This window comes from Candoia aspera, chromosome 10, assembly GCF_035149785.1.
Source record: "Candoia aspera isolate rCanAsp1 chromosome 10, rCanAsp1.hap2, whole genome shotgun sequence".
Taxonomy (NCBI): domain Eukaryota; kingdom Metazoa; phylum Chordata; class Lepidosauria; order Squamata; family Boidae; genus Candoia; species Candoia aspera.
In genome coordinates this window covers 16,901,258-16,926,165 of record NC_086162.1, presented here as the reverse complement: position 1 = coordinate 16,926,165, position 24,908 = coordinate 16,901,258, and the positions used below count along the sequence as shown (strand labels likewise).

Sequence of the window (24,908 nt, the reverse complement as noted above, 5' to 3'; positions counted from 1 at the left end):
GTTCAAATAACTCAAACATGAGCTTCCATCTCAATATCATTTCTAAAAGCTATTCCTTACTACCCAGGTGGAGCTCTTACAGTGCAGCATATATATTACCTCAGTGATTGCAGCCATTAGTTGCTTGTGGCTTAGAAACCATTCCCCCAGTTATTAGCAGAAGATGCGGCAAATACTTGGCACAGCAAAGGTATGGACAATACAGTTTTGAAAGCTGGCAGGGAAAACACAGTATCCTCCCAAGTTTTGCAGAAGTACCTGAACGGAATCAGAAGTTGAAGAGAAAAGATACAGCAAAAGAAAAAACAATAAACATGAAAAGTCTCCTTCAGGCCTTCCAAGAATGTCACTCGGACCTTTTTCATTGGAAGTTCTCTAGACTGCTTTTTTCCCAGTAGGCAAACAGTGCCTCAGATATGTAGAGTAGCATTGGGTATTAACCACAGAAAATGTTTCATTTTTTCCTTGGTCTCTTGAGAATATATCAAGATGTACTGTAATTTGCTTAGCACTGGTAAGACCATACTTGAGATTCTGCATGCTAGATTTTTAAAAATAACGTGTTGACATACTAGAAGAAATTAATAAAAGAATAGAGAGGCGAGTTATATGAGGAATAATCAGGTGTCATTGGGGTAGAAAGACTAAGGGACTTTTTATCAATCTTCAGCTTCCAGGGGGAGGAAAAAAAAACAATTTGCTATACTCACTGATGGTTGGATAGAAAATACATTATATTTGTTTTAACAGAGTTAAAACAACCATCACCATCCCAACTTTAATGGCCATTAAACAACAATATAATCTTATGGTTGAGTATGGAAACCTCTTTGTTAGAAGTTTCCAAGAAGAGAGTTAACAGGCATCTGTTGTGGATGCTTAAGTTGTAGCATGTTGCCAAAGGCAGGGGACTGAACTAGGTTTCAAGGAATCTCTTCCAGGTTTAGACTTGGATGTTTTATTATCACCAGTGTTAGACTTGAACTGAATACTTTCTCTCACCTACTGACAGTGTTTACCCCAGATAATTAATATTTTTAAAGCACTTCTATGCAAATTCTAACTCTTTCAGATGTGTGCACAGCGCCTCCCTTGTGATACCAAAATGTAAAGATATGGGCACATTTGCCCTCTGCCAGTGGGCTCTGCCCTGGAAAATTTCCATGAGTTTGGTATTTCTTGTATGCCTTAGATTAATTTCTTAGGAATGGTGATAGTGTTGGACCAAAACCAGAATGTGGCCAATTTATTGAAGAGCAGGAGAGTAGGGAGAGAGCAGACAGTTCCAGGAAGAAAGCATAATTTGGTCTATAGCCCTATTTTTTTTTTCTTTTTGCTGCTAACTAAGGTTTTTCAGTTTTTATCTCTCTTTAAGAAGGTGTTAAGGAAGACTATGTTTGGGAATTGTGTTTCACCAATGCTGAAGTCAGCAAACTTTATTTCAGAAGTTTTCCACACACAGCTTCAATCATTTCTATGTGCCGGACTATTCTTCAGAAGTCAGGATATACATAAGTTGGGAACACTAGGATCTCTATATCAAAAAGCTGTACCTTAGTTTAATAAGGCCTTAAGTTTCTGCAGACATTTCACACTAATTGTTTGAGTAGTGTTTTTACTGACCAATTAGACATTAAAATTTAGAACTGGAGAAGTAGAGCAATTGCTTAAGGGCATTTGTTTCTTCATGGATAGTAAAACTACCAAGATCGTTTTTATGAAAGAGAAACAAAAGATATCATGTGACCAATCAGATTAAACTTGAAGTTGGAGAACTTTCTGGGCTTTAGTCAATATTACAAAGTTTGTGCATTTGGATGTAACAGTTTGCTGTAAAACGATACTGCAAAAGTGAGTGTGCAGCAAATGTTCACATATACAGTTCCAAACTATAATCTGTCTTTAACCATGGTTTGTTGAATAAAACATAAACTGAACTTGCACAACACACTGTCAAAATACATTGAAACAGCATGCTTTATTTTGGCAGAAAATAAATGGGTGGTTATATTTGTAAACTCTACATCTCCTAAAATCTTGTGGCTCAGGCCTTTACCAACAAGTGAATACCACTGGGAAAACTTACAGAGGTAAATGGTAGCCTATAGGAAGCATTTGTTAGAGGAGTTGAGAATTGGCAGATTTCAGCCCTCTCCTTAGTGGCTTCTCTGGGCTGCCTTTAGAAATCTTTTGTCAGCTGTTCCTCTGATCAGTTTCCACTTGGCCATGGCACGTAACCAGCTGTTTGCTTTGATCCAGGCAAAAGAGCATTCCAAGCCCACTGACCTTCCATAGCCTTTGCAATGACAGCTGTGTAGCACTGCTTTCTGGGTTAGCTCACTGTGGCTTTAAGACTCACTCAGGGGCACAACCTGGGTGAGTATTGTCCAAAAAGCCTGGCTCTCAACTCAGTGGATTGTGTGTGGTTGAATAGGAGTGGCCTTTCCCTATGGTGATCTCCTTCATCGCCAAGACCCATCTTGTACAATGCTGCTGACATTGCAAACGCATTGGGCCCGGCAAGAGCCTTCTTGTTTTCTGCCTTCCACTTGCTATAACAGAAAAATGGTCACAGGTAAGACCTGCTTGTGGTAGTGGAAGGGTTCTGCATAGCTATTTAATAAAATCCTTTTCCTAAACTCTCAGTGTGGAGATTGTGGCTGAGGTATATGATTGTCTATGATCATAGGGCAAAAAGACAGTGGATTACTTATAGAAGGAAAAAAAGCATTTTGTTTTACAATTGAAGTAGATGGGAGAGGAAGTTATAATAGAGTATTTTCTAAGCTGTATAAAAGGGCAATGTGAGAAACTGGAAGCATTCTGAGGAGGAAAGTCTAGCTCAAGGTGTTGGTTCATTTATTTGCTTTATATCCTGCCTTTCTACACTGACAAATACTCAAGACAGTTAAGAAAAATTAAAAATATAGAGGTTAAGTTAAAAGCACAGATTAAAATTAATACTAAAATAGATACTAAAAATTATTTAACAGTTTAAAATCCAAGTTAGGATGCCTTTTTATTCTTGAAGATGAAGTGACCTAGTTTCTTGAAATGCAAGGGATAGTTTCTCTTCAGTGCAATGAGAATGAGTCTTATGAACCACAGCAGGAGTGCATCTTTAGGTTTTCATAAGTTACATGCCTGAGTTAGGAGTAATATGGCTAAGTTTGAATGAATTTCTAAGACTCAACATGATGAATTCTGCACTGATGCATCATAAAGACTATGCTTATAATTACTGGTATGGTAGAGGAGTGTTCCATATATGGAAGTTTTTGAACCTTATCATGGTTGCAGAATTTAATAAATAGATTGTACAGAATGAGCGGTGAATTTTGTGGGATTTGCATATTATATTGCTGGTTGTCTTTGTCACTTGTCTGATGGAGACATTGTTCCAGGATCTGCTTGGTTAAGATGATTGCAGTATTTTCTAAAGAATATTATTGTATAAATCATGTCTTGTGAGAGGAAAAGTGCTGTTAAGAAAAAAAAATCTTTGTGTTTAAATGCATGAGCTCACATCCTCCATTTTTCTAAGATATAGAAAGATACTTTGTTTTACTAAAAGAAAACAAGGGAAACACCTTGAGTAACTCTTTTACAAACACAAAAGGGCCTGAAACAGTTATAGGGCTACAGGCAAAAAACAAAATAATGCTTGTTGGATATGAAACTCAAGAAATCATTTGCAGTTACATTTAATGGCAGAACATTTGTTGAGCCGGACCTAAAAATAAAATACCTCCAGGTCTAAATTATTCTTAGATTTATTAATTTCATGTGCAAGCCCTGGTTGCTAGATAGAATCCAAGATTTGGTGGTCACAGTAAATAGTATAGGTTCCAGAATTGTGTTTCTGAGAATTCACTGGTGATTACCTTTTTTTTTAATTAAGTAAAATTGAAGTGTGAAAGATGAAGGGAATGAGGTATCAATGGAGAAAGAACCAGAGTACAATCCATGGGAGTGGTGTCACTCATGACTGTTGGAGAGACAATGCTTCCATGTGCTTTAAAGGTTTTGATCATCAGTTATTTAAGCCATAGAATCTGAACTGTTTGGAATGCCATGTTCCATAGCACATAATAAAGCCAAGCATGGATGGACCATGAATAGCACTTAATAAAGGAGTCACTTTATTAAGATATATTCATTCTGAAGGATCAAAATATGATTTGAAGATAGACATTTTAGTTCTTCATTGTTGGAAAAGACTTGCAATTAACCCTAGGATTGGACTGAATTGGACATTTTCTGCATTGTGTTTAGTGAAGACTCTGTTGTCCCATACTTAACTGTACCTTTAGTTGAGAAAAGAAGCTGGCTGTCTTAGTTAAGCAAGCTCTTCTGGGTTTGAGTTGAGGGGGCTTGCACTGCCTGACCAGAATTGTGAACTCAAGTTGTCTGTGCAGGACAGAAGCACAGTACTGAAGCCTTGCTCCTAAGTATGCAGCCACAGCTAGCACAGCATTATAGAGATGCTGTTCTGCTAGGAATTGAATGTAGCTGGACTGAACCTGCCAAGACAGTGCTGGATTTTGTGCTTCAGCGAAGCAGAGCTAGGAATAGAAACGGCTAGCTCCCTCAACACGTTCGCTACTGTATCCCATTCCGGCCACTCTTAAAACATCCCTTCCACATCTAAGAATAGCACTTAGTACTTTGGATGTTGCTGGGGCACCTTCAGTAGTAATAAAATTGACACTGACTTAGGCCTAAAATATCTCTGTTTTGAGGAAAGGCAGAATTTCTTCAATGGAGAGAAATCAGAAACATAATTAAGAGACAGCCTGTAACTCCAGTGCCAATTTTGAAGGCTCCTAAAATCTAAATATTAGTTCAGTGCTGGGTGGGTTCCCTTGGTATCAACCATCTATGCTAATGTGGCATCTTGAGAGACATGGGAGCATCTGATTCAAATCCTTGTCCAATTTATTTAAACGACTATATATTTGAATACATTGTAATTAATTGCATTATAATTAATTCCCCCACAGTGTAAAATCTACATGCTGTGCAGATATAGCCAGCTCCAGTCCATTGTTTTGACTGCTGACTAATATGACATGTCACTGGCTTTTGTTATTTATGAGTACTCTTAAGGCAAGGCTGCATTTTAAACTAAACAAACAGCCTTGCTTCCTTGAATTCCAGCAGATGATCTAGCAGCACATTTTTCATGTAGAGGTTAAGCCAGTATAGACTCAAATCCATGGATGGGACACCACTGGGAAGAATATAAATAATATGTTAAAAATCCTTCACAGTTTCTGTGACATCAAGGCAGAGGTTTTGTGGAGGAAAGATAATATATGACAGTGACTCTAAAAATGTCCATTGAGATCCCTATACATGCAGCACCACTCTGTGGGATCCATTCTTGGGCTGGTTTTATCTGCACTCCAAACTAGCAAAAATTAACAGCAGCCATTATTTTGTGACGTGACATATCATCTGCAGAGTGCCCTGGGTTCAGTTCCTAGCATCTCCAATATGAGGTCTTTGGTGGTGGGCCTGAAGAAAACATCTCTCAGAAGCCTGGGAGAATTGCTGTCAAGTCAGTGTAGGCAATGCTGGCTTAGAAGTATCACTAATTTAGCTCAGCTTCTAGAGAAACATTGTTCACATGGTAGCTAAATTGCTTCCTGCCGCTGTTGCATCCCTGATCAGCTAGTTTCAATCTCAGCTATGTCCCATGTTGAAGCTTCTTTCACTGGCCCCTTGGAATATACTGTGAATCATTAAGAATCAACTCTGAGCCTAAATTTACAGTTTTTAGTCTGGAAATGTTTCTTGTGAAGAGGGCAGGTCTTAATGAAAAGGAGAACCAGTATACTGCAGTGCTTCCTTGGGTCACGTTAGATTGTGTTTCTAGGAAACTTTGGATTCTGGTAATATATAAATATGAGATAAATAAAATTATTTTTACCAGTATTTGTGCATATCAAGGCTGTATGTATTCCATTACAGCACAGGAAAGAACATGAAGGAAATGAAGCCAAAGTCAGATTTCCAGCAGTTATGAAACCAGGATTCTGTGACCTGCACTGCTACTTCTCATGATTAGCAGAAGAATTTATGAATATATATATAATTGGAAAATTCAACTTCTCTTGGCACATAATTGGATTAATATCTTACAGATTTGTTAGTAAATCTTACATGTTGCGTTTTTTTCATAATTAGTAATGGTAGGAGGGAAAAAAGCCCTATAGGGCCAGTTTGAAAAAAGAATGGGTAATAGTAGCCTGGTCTGGTACCTACAGAGGTTTTACATGTAGAAGTTAAAAATTAGAGAAAGCAATTTATATACACTTACAGGTGGTTAGAAAATATCAAGTAACTTCCCTATTAATAGAACATAAAAATGGATACAAGTTATTTAAACGAAATATTTTCAGTTTTGGGGGTTGTTTGAATACTTCAAAAAAAAGTGCTATGATAGGTATAAGGGCATGTAAATCTCAGAAGTCCACAAAATAGAAAGGTATATCCTGAAAAGTAGTAGAATAAAAGTGGTCATCTGATGATACCTTCAGCATTTAAAAAGAGTGGTAAGTTCTTAAATCCCTATTCCTATCAAATGAATGGATTCTTAAAACCAGACTTTTGTATGGTTTCCTTATGTGTAAAAAGATTTCTCCAGTGAAGTGCTCCTCAAGTTTCCAGTGCAAACTTGTTTGTTTGTTTGTTTGTTTATATTTCAAATGTAGTCACCGCCCATCTCATTCAGAGAGCGACTCTGGGCGGTTTACAATTATAAGTAACTGCTGGAGAAGAAGCCAAAGCTGACCTTCCTCAGTCAAAAATGCAGGTGCAATAATTCTTGCTGGATCACATGGCTGACCAAGGACTAGTTAGGGTGAAATAATCTACAATGCTATTAGTAGAGCAGGTAGCTGGCCACAAACAAAGTCTACTAGAGAAGATGGGCAATGACAAATCTGATAAGTAAGTAAGTAAGTAAGTAAATGTGCCTACTTCTGTGCAATATTTTAGTCCAGAAAGTGTGTAAATTATTCTTAATGTTAATTGTAACATACAGTGAATCTGCATCTTACTGCTTTTGAGGCATGAATCAAGTGAAGATGTCCAGATCTTTCAACTGACCTAGAGAAAAGAAATGTGCAATTCTATCTAAGTCCCCAGGCTACCATGGCTGGGGCCAAGGCTGTCTAAAAGGGAATGACAGCTAGAATAGCTCTTCCAGCCCAGGGGAGACATGGCCCCTCTGCACAAGCCCTCTGGTGGCTTGCCAGATCCTAAACATCCTGCAACAGCTTCAGACTGAGCCCTGCCCTTCATCATCATATTAATGTAATGGGGGAAAACACATGTGGGACATAATGCGACATATACACAGTATGTGTCACCAATTGAAATTAGAAGCAACAAGAGAGAGAGACTTGCCATTTACAGATAATTCAGTGGACCAGCTTACTTTTCTAATAAAACTTGCTTCTTCAAATCGTACCACAGGTAGTCCTCACTTAACAACCACAATTGGAACTTGAATTTAAGTTCCTAAGCAATGTGGCCATTAAGCAAATCTGGACCTGATTTTACAACCATTTTTGTGGTCGTTAAGCAAATCACATGGCCATTAAGCAAACCATGTGGACATTAAGCGAATCTTACCGTTCCCTATTGATTTTGCTTATTGGAAATCGGCTGGGAAGGTTGAAAATGGCGATCATGTGACCGCAGGATGCTGCAACTGTCGTAAATGCGCAATGGTTGCCAAGTGCCTGAATTGCAATCGTGTGGCTGAGGGGACGCTGCAACAGTCATAAGTGCGAGGAACAGTTGCAAGTCATTTTTTTCAGTGCGGTCATAATTTGGATGGTCACTAAACAAACAGTCATTATGCGAGGACTACCTGCATGGTCTTTTATCAGGACCTTGTCTGCAGCTGTTCGTAATAATTGTGCATTAGAAGAAGTGAATTCCTGGAGCATTCCCATTGATGTGTTCTTGCATTGCCAGTAAAAAGTTATTTCTTGGGGGAGAAGAACAATAAATGATAGTCCAGAATCTCAAGGCAGTGTCAGAAACAGTTGGAACATTAATTACCCCATGCATTCTTGGGAACTCTTTTCTCTATATTCAAAAAGTGATCTTATTTGTAGGGGTATGTTGCTATATGGTTTAGATTTAATGATAAGCTTAATGACTATTAATATTATGTAAGTATTTATACTTATCATATGGGTCTTTTTGTTAGTTTTTTTATTGTTGCTACATTTAGACCATTTTAATTATTTTAAGATACTTAGTTTTTTTTCTTCACTGTGTAATCACTAGTATCGATTTTTTTCTTTTGTATTTCACTGTTTTAACAAAACTAATTTTAAAAATGTGTAGGGGTGCATGAAAACAACCAAAATATGATGCAAATTTAAGATTTAGTATTTGAAGGTGGCAGGATTTGATTTTCATTTAAGATTCAGGATTTAGAAGCAACAAAATTAGATTTGAACCTACTTACAGTGTTGGTTTTTTAAAAAAATAATGGGCTATAATGGGGAGGCATTAAAACTTTTCAGCTTTTTTTTATTTGCAGAGCAAATAAAAAAAAAATTTATTTGCAGAGTGGGATGAAGATAGCAGTGGTGGTAAAACTTTTAAAGGACACTAACTCTGCAAAATTTTGTCTGGATACCTTCAAGGGTTTAATTGCAATATATTTTTGAACTATTACCCCTGCACTTCCTTTAAAACAGGCTAGAAGGGATGAGAAAACAGACTATAAAAAATTTGCCTGAATCAAATTAAAACACTGAAAACCTGTTTTAAAAACGCTACTATTAAAGATCAGTGAGTCCATCACTCTCGGACCGCCTGCCTTGCTGGAAGGTTTGTTGGTATGGCTAGTTGTCCAGCTGTTCTTGCCCCTATCAGGGAACCTAACCACTCCTGCCACTTGACTGCTCCTCAGCTTTGTTACAATTTTCCTCTCGTAAAGTGACAGTGTTTAAAACTCTGAAAGCCGCAAAGCAAAAGACAGCCCACTGAATCTTCAAATTGCCGTCAAATCTCTTCAAAGCTATTTGAAGACACCTCAGATCGGTTCAGAGGCTTGATTTGAAAGGGTATTCAGTTGAAGCTCATTTGAAATAAGTCACCACTTTGAAATTTTGCACAGCCCCAAGCAATGTGGTTTGGCTGCATGACAACATTCTGTTTCTTGCCTAAACCCCACCTAATCATCTGCTTCAACCCTTGTGATCCCAGCCCACCAGTTAACGTATCTAAGGAGAGGTATACACCAAAATTAATGTACGTGCCTCTGCTTGTTTTCTACTTGTTGCCCCTCCTTTATGTGTTTCAAGCTTGGCCCCTCCCTAGCTTCCCCTCTTGCTTCTCTTGCCTACACCTGTGACCTCTAATCCTCCCTTTCCAAAATCCCATTAGTGATAGGATGTCCTCAGGGATGCATCCTTGGTTATAAAAGGTAGAGAGACTCATTTTCCAGACCTAGAATTGATTACATTTCTATCCCATCCTTCCTCTAAGAAGCAGAGGGCTATATATTGGGTTTTTGTTTGATTTTCTTAACAGACATGTAGGAAGAGATAGTGATTGTCCTGAAGTCACCCAGTATCATTTGAGATTGAGCATGGAGTTTGAACCCAAATCTTGGTGGTCAGAGTCTTAACACTGTACCTGCCATGCTGCATTGCTCGACAGCTGAAAGCTATCCTTGAGAGATTACATGTACACAAAATATATATATCTGTTCAGTCGTGTCTGATTCTTGGAGATTGCCTGGACGAGTCCCTGCAGTTTTCTTAGCAAGGATTTTTAGAAGTGGCTTGCCATTGCCTCCTTCCTAGGGCTGAGGGAAAGTGGCTGGCCCAAGGTCACCCAGTTGGCTTTGTGCCTAAGGCGGGACTAGAACTCACAGTCTCCTGGTTTCTAGTCTGGTGCCTTGACAGCTACACCAAACTGACTCTCACATGCACTGAATGAGGAACTAAAAGAGTTCTGGGAGACATCCATAGTTTTCTTTCTCTCTTCCCGTTTCTGTGGTCTTAAATCTCAGTGCCAGCATCTTAACATCCATCCCATATTCGTCGCTCTGAGTTTTCTGTTCAGTGTTGTTCAGTAGGTACTTCTACAAGCACTGAGTCTGGAAAATATTATAAAAGGTATGCCATTTCTTAGTGCAATACCTTGAGGTTGCAAAAGTAAATTCAGTGGACTTCTTATTTGACAAATATAAAGAGAAGTCAAAGTAAATAAAACTAGGACACACTAACATTAAATACTGAATTGTATGTACTTAAACTCCACTTTGTGGTTTGCAGTATTACTAAATAAACACAATAGTGAAATACAGACATCAATTTGATATACTTCTATTGTCATTCTGGGCTATTTCAGGAAATTGGATCCACTATCAGCCTTCTTCCTTTCCTATTAGAAAAGGCAGGAATAGAACCCAGGTTCTTGGCCACATCTTCACTCTTAATTGTAATGGAGATACCTGACTCGCTTCTTAAATTGGAATTCATTTTGTGGTCAAGGCAAGATGCTATTTTGGGGCAGTACAACCATGTTTGGCAATATTTTTCACCTAGGCTCTTTTTTTGTCCTCTAGGTGGCAGCAGCACCCCACAATGCCAGCTGCCTCCCTGCAGCCAGGTTGCCTCTCTGGGCCGCTCTCTTCCTACTGAGACAATCATGTCGAGCCAGCACAGCCATGCTCCCTTCTCCAGCATCCAGACCATGGCTGAGCATCCGCAGGTAGTTCCCTGGAGAATCCTTACTCTGCCGTCCTTAGAGCTCTCCCATTCAGCTCCTCTTCAGAATGCATGCAGTTAAACTTAGCTCCTTTCCCGCTCTCAACCTATGGCTGTTCCAGCTAAAATTTACATACATATCTGCAGTTTTGAAGCTCTGGTTTTTAGCACTTGCTATTAGAATTCAGGCCTCAGTTCAATCTGTAAACCAAGGAACATGGAGGGAAATTTCACAGGAGGTAAATGGCTTGCATTGTATCAGCCACAACCCCCAAGTGATAACAAACTACTGGTCAGACCTCTGGGGAAGCTAAAATTGGGTGACAGGTTAAAAATACAGATTAAAAATACAATGATCTTAACACCATAACTATGCACTCTCTTCCTTGTGAACCTTTTCCCCCCCAAGGAAGTGGCATAGTAAAGAGTTGTGGTTTCATGGGAATTATATCTAACTGTTCCTTTTCATTATTTTCCCCCCATAGATCATGCCAGACCTGGCCATTCTGCAGAGAAGGATCCCACTTACATTTCGGGACTCTGCCACAGCCCCACTGCGCAAGCTCTCTGTGGACCTCATCAAAACATACAAGCATATCAATGAGGTAAGAGGAGATTCCTTCTGAGGGCAGCTTTGATTAGGGTATCAAAGCAGGCGGAGCAGTAATGTCATAAATGCCACCATGCCTCCTTTTTCTGTCATTTTATATGTTGATGGTACCTTTCCTTGTTCTCTCAGGAGACACCTGAGACCTTCAGTTGTTGGTCTGAGAAAGAGTAACTCTCATTTTTTTAAGAAGCTGCCTTCCTGTTTTTTGTTTGCTTGGGTGGTTGGTTGGTTTTTAGCTACACCCTGATCTTTGCTATAATTGACAGGTCTATTATGCTAAGAAGAAACGCCGAGCCCTGCAGGTGGCACCTGAGGATACAAGTACCAAAAAGGAGCGGAAAGTGCACAACGAAGGCTATGATGACGACAACTATGATTACATTGTCCGCAACGGCGAGCGCTGGCTAGAGCGTTATGAGATAGACTCACTCATTGGCAAAGGATCCTTTGGACAGGTCAGAGGATGGGGGCAGCGGAGAAAATAATTTTGTGTCTGCTTTTGTAACCATGTGTGGAGCCGCACTCACTCCTCTTGTGAACATGGGCTGGAAACCCTCCTTGCCTGCAGATACTGTCTTCCATCAGATTGAAGACAGTGAAGACATAGTAGCAAGTTGTCTGCAATCTGGCCAGAAAGAAAGAGCCATTGGCTAGTGGTAGAGCACATGGTTTGAATGCTACATAAAGCCCTTTCACAGGCACTCCAAAGGAAGGTATGAAAGAATTCTGCTTGAAATCGCAGAGAATTGTCCCCAGTCAGGAAACAGTACTATATTACATGGACTGGTTATCTGTCTCAGTATAAGGCAATAGATCCTGTCTCCTGTAGGAGTTGCATCCTAGGAGTTGCATTTCCATGTCATCCTAAGCTACGTTTCCTTTTCCGATTGCCAGAGAGTATGCTTACCCATTTGACTATTGAGCAATTACTTGTTAGTTTTCCATAAGGATTAACTTGCTAACACAGTACATGATGGAACTGTGGCTTTCAGATTTAGTGATAAGCTAGGGATGTTGTTGGTGTATTGGACTCCCTGCCACCAGCTTCCTTCCTACCAAGCTGCTTGATCTCACTGCCAGGTTGGTACTGGAATTTCAATTTTCCTTCATTAGGAGTTGAGGATACAGCTTGTGAATTCAAGACCACCATGACACCCATGGACTTGCTCAAAATTGTGGCCCCAATATTTATGGGTGGCTACATGTTCTGTTTTTTTGTTTTGTATTGGAGCAGCTGAGTTGCGATCTAAGGATGGGATCACTCTGTGGTTACTGTGGAGTTGATTGGCTCCCCACACCGTCCCAGGGAGGAAGGCCTTATTTGATTGGCCCACCCCAGATGCCTAATGGATCTTGTTGGTTTCCTGTGGGCAGTTCTGCTGAGTGTCTGGCTAACCTCAGGAATAAGGGTTCAGCTGCAGCAGTTGACAGAATTGCTTCTGAGTGGCCTGTATCTGGCCACCAACCCAAGGGAGCACATTGGAACTCTGAGGAGCTCGGGGAGATGATTTGCCATAAGAGTCACTTAGAGCAACAGTGGTATAAAACAAAAAAATGCAACCGAACGTAGGTAACACTTCAAGTTTGAGCCTACATTGGGACAGTAAGAGCAGTGAAGGATACTTACCACTGTTACAGAATCCGAGGACAGCCACCCAGCAGTAACCTTATCAGGGAAAACCAAGGCAGATTGTCTTTTGGGCTTTGAAATATCGTCAAAATGCTGATGCAACTCAGTTATACAGTATATCTCCATCCTGAGTCAGATAGAAGATGCAGTAGAGGACCTGACCCAGAGCCGATTCGGGTTTGGGTGGACAGAAACAGGCTGAGAAAGATTTGCTATGGATTCATAAACTAACTATATCCAAAGATTTTTATTGTAAACCACCCAGAGTCCCCCATTGAGGGAGATGGGCAGTGACATAAATTTGATAGATAGATAGATAGATAGATAGATAGATAGATAGATAGATAGATAGATAGATAGGCCATCTGACTCTCTGTGGGATTGCACTCCCGGATGGAGCTGGCTCGCAATCTGGAGGTTCTGCTGGACTCACACTTTCTGCCTGAAAAGCAGATAGAGGCTAAAGCCAGGAAGGCCTTCTCACAATTACATCTTGTGCCCCAATTGCAGCCATTTCTAAAGCAGGAAGCTTTGTTCTTAGTCACTCACCTTGTTTCCTTGCAGCTGGATTGTGTGTTCTACTTTTCCTTGAATTTGTAGACCATTCAGTAGCTGGGAGTACACAGGTTCATCCATATAACACTATAGGAGTTGCCCTAGTTGCCAATCAGCTTCCAGGTGCAATTCAAGGTGCTGGTTACCACCTTTAAGGTCTTACATGGTTGAATATCTCTGAGACCATTTTCTGAGTTGATCTGCCTGCCCAGTGAGATCTAGCAGAGTGGATTTGCTGAGGATCCCAAATCTGAAGAAATGCCTCCTTCAGGGACCCTGAGCTCAAGCCTTCTCAGCGATGGTCCCCCAGATATTCAGATCACTCCTTCCCTCTAGGAGGAGCATTTGGGGATGCCTGAAGATTTTGCTGCCCAAATGATGACACATCAAGGCTTTCTTGTTCTGTTACTGATTGCTTATGCTTTAATTTTATGCTGTTATTTGTAAGCTGCTTGGGGTCTTCAGAAACAGAGTGGCATATACTGAAGTAATAAATAACTAATAAGCTGCTGAATGTAAGGTAATTCTGTTGTGGTTTTTCTGTCCCCTTTTAGGTAGTGAAGGCCTATGATCAACAGGCTCAGGAATGGGTAGCCATCAAGATTATCAAGAACAAGAAAGCATTTCTGAGTCAGGCTCAGATTGAACTGCGGTTGCTGGAGCTCATGAACCAGCATGATACTGAGATGAAATATTACATTGGTGAGAGTTTGTGGGAATGGATTCTTTGATAGGTGGGAGGGGTTCTTGAATCAGTTGAGAAACATTAAATAAGATGTAGCCAGGGCTGCAGATTGATGAAAAGTGTCCATGCATTGGAGGAGTTAATTAAAGGCAGGATGGAAAGAAGTGACAAACAGCACAGAGCTTGATTTGAAGACAGGATTTCACTGACACGATACCCAAGAGAGAGATTTGTCAGTAGGATGGTATTTATTCATGTACTGAACGCAGTACTTTATGAATCAGGTTCTATCAGTGGGATGCTGTCAAAACGTTGTAGCAGGCTAACAGCACTGTCACACCACTTTGCTCTCTTTACATCCTCAGTGCACTTGAAGCGTCATTTCATGTTCCGGAGCCATTTGTGCCTGGTGTTTGAGTTGCTGTCCTACAACCTCTACGACCTGCTCCGTAACACCAACTTCCGTGGCGTCTCTCTCAATCTCACACGCAAGTTTGCTCAGCAGCTGTGTACCGCACTGCTCTTCCTGGCAACACCTGAGCTCAGCATCATCCACTGTGATCTCAAGCCTGAGAACATCCTGCTCTGCAACCCCAAACGCAGCGCCATTAAAATTGTGGACTTCGGCAGCTCCTGCCAGCTGGGCCAGCGTGTAAGTGACTCTCTGGCTTTAGCGGGCCCACTTGGAACCTGTCTCCTGGTGCCTGATCCTGTGCCCTTCTGTTGGTTCACCTTGGCACTTTTTGCCAGCTTGAAGAGCTCCCCTCATTCTCAGGTCTTCAGCAGCTTGACCTTGGCTAGATGGGAGTTCATTGGATTCAGTCACCATTTGACAGAGAACCACGGAGAGGAATCCTACCTACCTTCACTTTCTAATCCCCTCTGTATAGAAGTTTGACAGTCTCTTCTCTTTGGCCTTGCAGATCTATCAGTACATCCAGAGCCGATTTTATCGCTCGCCTGAAGTGCTGCTGGGCATGCCTTATGACCTGGCAATCGACATGTGGTCCTTAGGCTGTATCCTAGTGGAGATGCATACAGGAGAGCCCCTCTTTAGTGGTGCCAATGAGGTAAACTGGTCTTTACACTTCAAAGAACAACTTACAAGAACTGGATTTGAAACTGTGTGTCGGGAGGGCCACCAGTCCTAGTCAAAGAGCTTAGCGAAGCAAAGCTTGTTTTGAGTCAAAAAGAGTGGATGGGTCTGAGCATTGTGAGCAGATTTCTAGTTTAAGTCAATAAGCAGGTACAGGTAGTCCTCAACTTACGACCACAATTGGGACTGGAATTTCCATCATAAGTTGTTACAGTCGTAAGTCGAGTCACCACGTGACCCAACCCGATTTTACGACCATTTTTACCACAGTTGTTAAGCAAATCCAGCTGTCAGGGCATCGAGGATAGAAACCACGCTGAGACAGTATTCCAACTCTAGCTCTTTATTGCCCCCATCCTACAGACAGAATCTTGCCAGACTGAGGCTGCTGCACTAAGCTAAAAGAAATAACTCAAAGGGGCTCTAAGGAGGGGCTGCCTTGAACTTCTTAACCTTCCCAGCAACCGAATCTGGGCTTTGAAGTCTTTCATCACTCTGGAATGCTCACCGCCCCCCCCCCCCCGAACCAGCACCATCCACCACACCAGCTTCCTAATGGGTGGTTTTTGTTTTTGTTTTTTTTTGGCCAGAAAATGGCAAAAAAGATTGTGAAATGTGGTCACATGACTGCAGGATGCTGCAACTGGTCATAAGTGCAAGCCGGTTGCCAGGTGCCCAGAATGCAATCATGTGACCATGGGGGGGGGCGACATTTTGCAATGCTCAGAAGTGCTTTACCAGCCATAAAGCATCGATTCTGAGGCCATAGTAACTTCGGACCATCATTAAACAAAGAGTTGTAAGTTGAGGACTACCTGTACAGGGCCGCAACTGAGGGGGGGGGGGCAAGTGGGGCATGTGCCCTGGGCACTGTGCTGGGGGGGCGCCAACACGAGCGCGGAATCCATGTTTGCCCTGGGTGACACAGACTCTAGTTGCGGGCCTGTACCTGTAGATGGATTCTGGAGATCAGTGAAGAAATAAGGAGGTCAGAAATGCAGATCAGGGGAGAAGCTCTGCAGGGTTGTGGGCTGTCACCTGCTGCCACTGATCCGGTGCCTTTCCCTTGCAGGCCGATCAGATGAGCCGGATTGTAGAGGTGCTGGGGCTGCCACCACCTCACATGTTGGAGCAGGCTCCCAAGGCTCGGAAGTACTTTGAGAAGCTGCCCGAGGGGGGCTGGGTCCTCCGGCGGGGCAAAGATGGCAGGAAGGTAATGCTCAGCCAACTCTTGGCTCTTGGGTCACTTCTGACTCCCTGTTCTGCTTCCTTTCAAGGAAATTTAGAGAGCTACACTAAAGGTCTAGTTGCTGTGCTATACCAGTACATCTAAATGTATCTGAAGTGATAATATTTACATTATCCCAGTAGTATCCCACCTGCTGCTGCTCTAACATACCCTATTAAAGGTGAACGCTGGAGAAATGGGTTTTCATAACGAAATTCTTCATTTTGCCATGTTTCCTATAGAGCACTGTATGAAGTAGGGAGAAGAAAATGCCTGGACAGTTACTGTTTTATTCTCTCTCCTTTGTTTTCTCTTTCTTCTCACACACATTCTGGTCTCTCTCTCCCTCAGACTTCCTGCCTACAAAAGAGGGTGTGGGAAGCAACTGCCAAAATACTGAGCTGAGGATTAGCCGTCCTGCTGTTCATTGGGTTGGCTTCTAGGGTCAGGTTGAGCCTTTTGCTCGGAGGAGACAAGCATGTTATTTCTGATGGAACTTGCATTAGAGGAAAACATTCTGATTCCATGTGATGATGAACGCTGTATGTTCTTTCAGTCTCCCAGTTAATTTTACTGCTGCTTGATGTCTTTTAGGACTACAAGGTTCCAGGGACACGGCGGCTGCACGAAGTGTTAGGGGTAGAGAGCGGGGGCCCAGGTGGACGTCGTGCAGGAGAGCAGGGCCATTCGCCTTCTGACTACCTGAAGTTCAAGGATTTAGTGCTGCGCATGCTGGACTATGAACCCCGTAGCCGCATCACTCCCTTCTATGCCCTGCAGCATAACTTTTTCAAGAAAACAGCTGATGAGGGCACCAATACGAGTGCCAGCACCTCGCCAAGCCTGGGAACAGAGCATAGCCACTCCACCAGCACCACCAGTTCTGTGTCCAGTTCGGGTATGTCTCTCCCATTCCCCTCCCCTCCCCTTCTTCCTGGCTCTCCTCAGAACGCATTTTGGGCTACCGTTAACGTTCCCAGCACTCCTGTTCCATCTTCAGCTCAGAGATTGAATACCAGTCCACCTGGTGAGTGTTCTTTTGGCCACTGTTCTCTCTCCCAACAGGTGGTTCCAGTGGTTCTTCCAATGACAACCGTGGTTACCGCTACAGCAATCGTTACTACAGCAACATAGGCACAGTGCATGCTGACTGCGAGATGCAGAGTCCCCAGGTATGTTCGATGTCGGGCCCCAGCCATTTTGGGCTGCAGGCCCTCTCTGAAACCCTGGTCCTGAGAATAACCACATTACCCCCTTCCCGTTTTTGTCCTTGTCGTGTGTCCACCCTACAGTCCTTACTCTTCTTTTTGTTGCCATAGGCGCTCCCTCAGCAGCAGATGCGTCTCTGGGCCAGCGGCGACAACGAGGGTATTCCTCACATCTTACCTCATAAGCCCACACCTAGTCAGGCCATGCCATGTTTCCCCCCAAGCGGGCACCCTCCGTACCAGCGCCCTCCTCTCCCGCTCTCTCCTCCGCTCCCGGAGGCCATGGAGGTGTCTCTGGGCCCTCGCCATCTGGACTGCAATCCCACTGGGCTGGGCTCCTCCAGCTTGCACTTGGGCGCCTCGGCCTTCCGGACTAGGACTGCTGGCGGCTCACGCCCCGAGGGACTTGGCCTCAACTACCCGCTTCGTGGCCGTGGGCACCGAGACACTGACGAGACTGCACTGATGGGCGTCTGTGTGCCCCAGGGCACGGCTGCCAGCTCCTGATGATGGACTGGCCCGGCAGGCTAGGAGCCGGTGCCCAGCGAGAGCACTCCTTTGTTGCACCAGAGCCTGGACGGGCCGGGACTGACTGTAGGGCAGGGAACTAGTGCCCACAGAGCACTTCTCCACATGCGAGAATCTGAGTGGGCCAGGACTTGGGGTGGGATGGGTCAGGTTGCCTGGCTGTGGCCAGTCTGGAGACCAGGTCCTGTTGCTACCCAGGACCCTGCTGCCAGTGGTAAGCATTATTGGGTGGGGAAGAGGGAGGGAGGGAGGGGGGAATCTGAGAGGGGGAAGCATGTGGATCCAGCATCCTGCTGCCCTTGCAAACTGGGTGCTGCCTTCCCCCTTTTCAGTCAGTGCTTTCTCTGATGTGCGGTCCTTCCTGGCCACAGCCCCTCTTGATTCACTCAGCGACATGTGGCCTGCCAGCCATTCCCTTCCCTGGTGCGAGAGATTTCAACATTCTGTGCTTGGACGGACAGACAGACTCCTGTGCACTACATGGACTGATGGGCTTGGTGGCCTGTGTGGTCCCGTGGGAATTGCTGCTAAAACTCCCTCCCTGCTTGGAAATAAAGGGTTGCCCCAACCAGCGAATGTTTATGCTGACTCATGCGCAGCCATCTTGGACCTGCCTCTTGTTATGTGTATGCCGGGGGATAGTGCCTAGGTCTGTGCTCTGACATCCTTGGGTGGAACCACACGTGCCAGGCTACCTTAGGAAAGGTGGCAAAGTGGGACCTGAGCTGGACCATGGCTGTGAACTGTTAACTCTGCCTTACTTGAGCTCTTGCATCTTTGCACAGTCGTCTGATTCTGCTTTCTTGAATAGGAAGTTTGGAAGCTGTGCAGAGAATGAGGGATGTGACCCGATATCACTATTCATTGTCACTTGAGATTGGTCCTTAACCTTAGCACCCAAGCATGCACCAATATATTAACTTCATATGGGTATTCCCCCCTCCCCTCCCCTCCCCTCCCCTCCCCTCTCCTGTTGGATAGGCAAGAAACCGATGCACCAAGGCCAAAGGTCTCTTGGAGAACATGTCTCCACTTTCCACTTGCTTCTTGTTACTCACCAGGTGCTTAGTGCTATCATACTATGCAGTCAAGAAAAGTGCTAGTGTCTGACCAGAGTTAGAGATGTTTTGTGTTAGTATTGTAGCACCAGCAGATTGCTCTGGAACAAGATGTTCTTTTCTTGGTTCTCTAGTGCAGGACACATGGTTCCAGGCCTGGCTGAAGTCAGGCAAAAGGCGATGCCTCGATGGAAATACCAAGTGGTTGAATGTGGCTTTTGTCTATGGCACACAGCCTTTTTTAGTCTAGAAACTCATTCCAGTGGATCAGGGTTAAGAAACTTGTGATGTTCCCATCCCGTGGGCTTCAGCCAATATGTCCAGAGATAATGACAGTTCTAATTTAGCAATATCCAGAGAGCAACAGGTTTCACGCTCTGTATTATATTAGACTTGTGCTTAGCTGTCATCACACACACACACACACACACACACACACACACAGGTACATGGCATTTGATACTAGGATCCAGTTTCCTAAAAATCTGCAACAAAGGCTAGCTTGAAAGTGCAAGCAGGCCCTGGTGATACTTCTGAAGTGAGGAGGCAGCTCATTTAGGTTTCTGATGGTTGGAGTGAGGACACTGCAGTTCTCTGTTGTGCCCATTGCCACCTTTTTTTTTTCACCGCTAGAGAAAGCTGAAATAAAGCATACTTCATAATCTACACAGGTTATGGTATTTAAGCTTTCTCATGGCAAGGTTTTGTTGTGCTACTTACAACAAGGTACATGCCTTGCACAGGTTGCTGCTACTTAAAGAGGTTTGAAAGATGGATGAGTGCAGGGATGGCGTGGCCTAGACGGATGGCGTGGCCTAGATGTCCAATTAGGAAGATGGGCTATGGAGACATAAGTGGCTACAGGCAGTCTACTGGGAAAAGAAGTCACAACTGTACTCAAGAACAACTTCATAGTGGATGAAAAATGAAATTGGCACTCAGTAGTACTTGTACGAGAAACTTTCTACTGGAACCGGAACCCTCAGGCACTACCACTCAGCAACAAGCATCGCAAAAGCTGCAAGCCCTGCAGATTTTGGATGCTGATTCTGAGTTGACATTAGTTAGAATTAAACTAAACTTGGGAATGTATTGTTAGCTAGCGAGCCCTCCTTAAATGATAAATGTTTAGAAGTGAGCATCAAAGGATTATGTGTTCTTGCTTGCCTACCTGTTGTCTCTCCCTCTCCACCATGGAGTTCACATTTTCACACCTTGTCGTTCATCCTTCTATATTCTTCAAAATGAATTCACACAATTTACAAAGGAAGGAAGTAGTTTTCATCTTCTGCAATTTGCCTCATATGTGAAGTAATTATCCCCGTGTAATTGAACTGCAGCTAGTTACCACGGGGTAGCTGTAACTGGATCGCAAATATAGTTCTTGCTGTATTTAACAGGTACTTTGCAAGCTAAAACCACGAACCACAACTGTATGTAGTCCATGTAGGTGCACAAGAGAAGGAAATGATTTAACCCAATTCTGTAGAATCTTAACTTGTCCCACCCTTTCTCTCCAAGGAAAGATTTAAATCTTGTAATTGTGAAGAGTCACAGTTAATTTCAGTTAGATACAAATCTAAGAAAAAGTATGGAAACTAAAGGAAATGTTGACTTTCCTGCTCTAATAGTTCAATTGCAAATTGGTCATGACTTCCTAACCTGGATTAGGCCCAAGTATGTGTGCCTGTGTTTTAATTGGGGGGCCTTAAAAGAGACGGGAGATTTAAGTTTTAAACAAGATTGAACCAGAGTGATGGGGGTTAAAAGCCACTGTAAATACAATCCCTAACACTACAAGGTTAATTCAGGTAAGCAGGGAAACTTGTAGTATAAAGCTTGACACGGGTGTTTAAAGACTATTTGAAATTGTTTCTTACTCAAAATAATAGGACTGTTTCCTCACCTGGGCTGATGTGGTTAAAGGCAAGGAACTACTAAAAACATAGAGGTTCATACATTGTACTAAGTCATAATATGGTTTGTTTAGATTTGGATTAAGGTAGCATGTTGGGTTAACCAGTCACACACCATCTACCTGTCAGTCTTTCACTGTAGACCCCCACTGGGTTTATGCCATGAGACCTATATTTTGCTTTGGTGAATAGGTAACAAAAATGTAGCGTATTTTTGGTTCTTGAGGAGAACTATTTTACCATCTTGTACCTCAAAGTGACAAATAGGAAAAAAAATGGAAATTTGCAATTTGCCTAGCTTGTACAAATCATAGCCTATATATAGGGTTGCTGAGGATACTAATGTCTAATCTGCTCAAGTCCCTTCATTTTTAATTCACCATTTTGACTAATGGGTGACATCCCCGGTGTTTCAGGGTGTGTGTTTGAGATAATTACTGTTTTGATTGGGTTAGCTTGATTTTCTCTTTCCAACTTCTAGTCTTGTCTGATTATATACAGTGAAAATACAGAATTCCACATGTTGGACTCCGCTATCGTTACTCTTGATGTATTGCAGTCGCTAATGTAATGTTCTTTTCATACTGAGGATATTACATGAAAATGACCTCTTAGTTTAATCACAAGCAGGTTTTTCATGGAAAAATCAGAAACTTCACACACACACACACACACACACACACACACACACACAAATAAATGCTATTCTCATCCCCATGTATTTGCCAGCTCCATGTTCCCTTCCGCTTAATAAGTAATTTCTACACATAACATGGCCTAGGATGATACAAGTTCTAAAAATGTGTGCTACTTTTTTCTAGCTCAGTCTAGTATCTTGACAATAGATCCACAAGAACAACAGTCATGCATCCTTGTAGGCTTACTACAACGCATTGCTCTGGCTATGACTTTTCCCTCTCCGTAAGTTCATTAAGCTCAGCCATAGATTCTCCCACTTGCCTTCTCCCTCCTGAGCCAAATCAGCTCAAATGTAATATATTTCACACCAGGTCTACAATGTACATTTGGGGATTGAGAAAATGGATTATGTACCATATTAAAGGAACACAAGAAGGTATCTGCATAGATAATACTGACCTAGAGGGATTAACAGTCTGGATGTAGCCCAACAGCTGCTATTTATCTAGCTCAATGTCAGCCATAGCTAGGCCAATCATAGAAAGCAGTGCCCCCAGGTGACATGGAAAAACCAACAGTGCATTGCTAGGTGGGGGGGAACTGACCTGCCAAATGGCTCTCCTTCCTCCCCTATCAGTGTTTTTTTTTAAGCAAGGGTAAATGTTCCCTGCTACCAAGTTAATGGTGCTGTTAACCTCCATTCACTTTGAACAGGGGGGAGGGGAAAAACAATTTTCAAAATAATTCTTCTCTTCCCCTATTCTGGTGATGGTAGTGTCGATTTGGGTTGTGTGGGGTTGGGAGGTTTTTGGAGGGGAGTTGGATGAGAGAGAACACAGTGCTCCTAACATTTTGTAGCCCCCCCTCCCCCAAGTATTGGGGATACCTGATTTGTATCTAGAAGCAGCTTAACATTCTTGTGAAGAGCTGCTTGTTCCATAGACATGCACGTGTGTCATTTCTGGCAGTTTTTCTTTCAGCCCCCCCCCCCCCCCCCCATATACAGATGCTATTTAGGTCTACATTTTTATTTGAAATATACACAGCAATGCAGAGATCCCTTGGTTAATCAACAGTGAAGTTATAAATCAGTGTATACGTGTGTTGGGATTCATGCATTGGTATGAGAAGACAGTAGGGTAGGACTTTTACTGGCATGGCTACCTCACCTGAGTTCAAACTTGTTTAGATTAGAAAGTGTTAACTTAGTACTGACGTTTGCAGATTCCTTTCTTATGATGTTTGCAGAGGATGACATTTGCAGATTCCCCTTTCTTACAATGTTTATTTCAGCCTGGTGCTTATAAACACCTTAGGACAGTGTTTCTCAACCTTGGCAACTTTAAGATGGGTGGAAGTCAAGGTTGCCAAGGTTGAGAAACACTGCCTTAGGAACTCATTTTATCCCATGAGTAGCGTTTTCTCAGGAGCTTTAAGTCTTGTGGACCATGTGCTTATTTAATAGGCTTCAAAATGTTTAAAAACAAAAATATCAGCAAGGCAGAAATTGTCTTTGCAGAATCAACAATTCTTCCTTGGTAAAATTGGCCGAGTTAATTTTATCATGCCACTTCCTGTATTTCCTTTTCAAGGAATCATTGGTAACCATTGGTTACTTTCCAATTTCCATCTGCAGTAACTGATACTATATGTAAGTCAGCAACTGCATGGATGCTATCCAGATTTGATGCTTTGTTAAAGATCAGTACATGTTAACACCTGTCTCGTTACCTCTATTTGCTTCCTTTCTTGAAACTTCATCCTGAAAAGGTCTGATAGGTGTTTACAGTGTTTTTCACAGGGAAGAGAGTTGAGGAATTGATTCTGTTTCTCAGCAGTCTAACGTGCCCATTAGGAGCCCAACTGGTTCTCTGGCAATTTATTTAAAGGACATTTATAAAAAAAACAATAGGTGCGTTCACAGAACCCTCTAACCCAAAACAAAGCAAGCCACATTTTGTCTCAGTGCAGTATTTGAACCACAACTTGCTGTTAAGTCTTTATGCTGGCAGTATTCACCAGGTTCTCCCCGCCCCTCCACCCCCATTTCCCTAATCACCAAATTGCATTTGTTGCACCACAATATTCCCCCCACTGCCCCCACTTTGGATAATAGAGTTTTCTGAAGGAAGTTTTCTTAGTTTTATTGCTTCCTTGATTTGCTTATTCACACTGGTATCCTTTTAAACTTTCCTATTCTGAAGTACACTTTCTATCCAAGCTTCGGTTTTGATTTCCTGTCTCGTTCAACTTCCTTTTGAGCTATCTGTCCAATTTTTTTAAAAAAGGAGTTTCCTTTTTTGAAAATAAATATGCAAATATCTTGGAACTCATTTAGCAGGATCGTGAACTTGCAGCTGTTGAGCTATAGAGCTAACAGAATTCAGAACGCGTCTCCAGGCGAGTTACCACGGTGCTCCAGCTAAGATAGAAACGGCATTCCTCTGTCCTCGTTCTGTCCAACATCATACTTCCATCTTGCATCAGGACCTGGATGCTATTTAGTCCTCATACCCCGGCTGATACATCTGCTGGTCTAGATCAATCTCTGGTGTTCTGAGTAAGTACAAGTTCTGCTTGTCAAAACTGACCTGCACATTTTTTGTGTAACAGAAATGCTAAAAATATAATCTTTTCATAAAGGTCACTGCTACATCCATGTTCATTGCAAGACAGTATTTGAAAGAATCTGTAATCTGTTTGCAGAAACAGAAGAGAGAATTTGAAGGTGGCCATGAAATGGTAACAGATGGAAGACTGCAGTGCAAGATTATAGCCACCCACTCCGTTGGGAAGTGCAAACTGGTCTATTAGCTAGTTTTCAAGGGTGACAGAACAAACTGAGTAAACTCAAATTACGAAAGCTAGAAACAGTTTAAAAAAACAACTGTATATCCGCTTGTAGATATCCTGCGTGTTTGATCAGAGCAACTGCTGGGGCAGAGATAAAAATGGTTACGGAAGGAATCGCCTTGCGTTTGTGTGTATTCAGAACTGGTCAGAC

The 24,908-nt window shown here is 42.6% G+C and overlaps 2 protein-coding genes across 2 annotated transcripts in view; both read left to right on the top strand.

Moving 5' to 3' along the window:
- The window catches only part of DYRK1B (dual specificity tyrosine phosphorylation regulated kinase 1B), a 31,843-nt gene extending 10,036 nt beyond the window's left edge, over positions 1–21,807 (top strand). The window contains exons 2-11 of the mRNA XM_063312540.1: positions 10,610–10,755; positions 11,237–11,356; positions 11,628–11,816; positions 14,101–14,248; positions 14,597–14,883; positions 15,155–15,301; positions 16,400–16,540; positions 17,150–17,453; positions 17,621–17,727; positions 17,875–21,807. Coding sequence (XP_063168610.1) covers positions 10,693–10,755; positions 11,237–11,356; positions 11,628–11,816; positions 14,101–14,248; positions 14,597–14,883; positions 15,155–15,301; positions 16,400–16,540; positions 17,150–17,453; positions 17,621–17,727; positions 17,875–18,270 — 1,902 coding nt within the window. The 5' untranslated portion in view covers positions 10,610–10,692 and the 3' untranslated portion in view covers positions 18,271–21,807. The remainder of the gene's footprint in view (positions 1–10,609; positions 10,756–11,236; positions 11,357–11,627; positions 11,817–14,100; positions 14,249–14,596; positions 14,884–15,154; positions 15,302–16,399; positions 16,541–17,149; positions 17,454–17,620; positions 17,728–17,874) is intronic.
- Positions 1–24,908, top strand: part of LOC134503551 (synaptophysin-like protein 1) — a 258,926-nt gene that overhangs the window by 146,694 nt on the left and 87,324 nt on the right. The gene's annotated exons all lie outside the window — the stretch shown is intronic.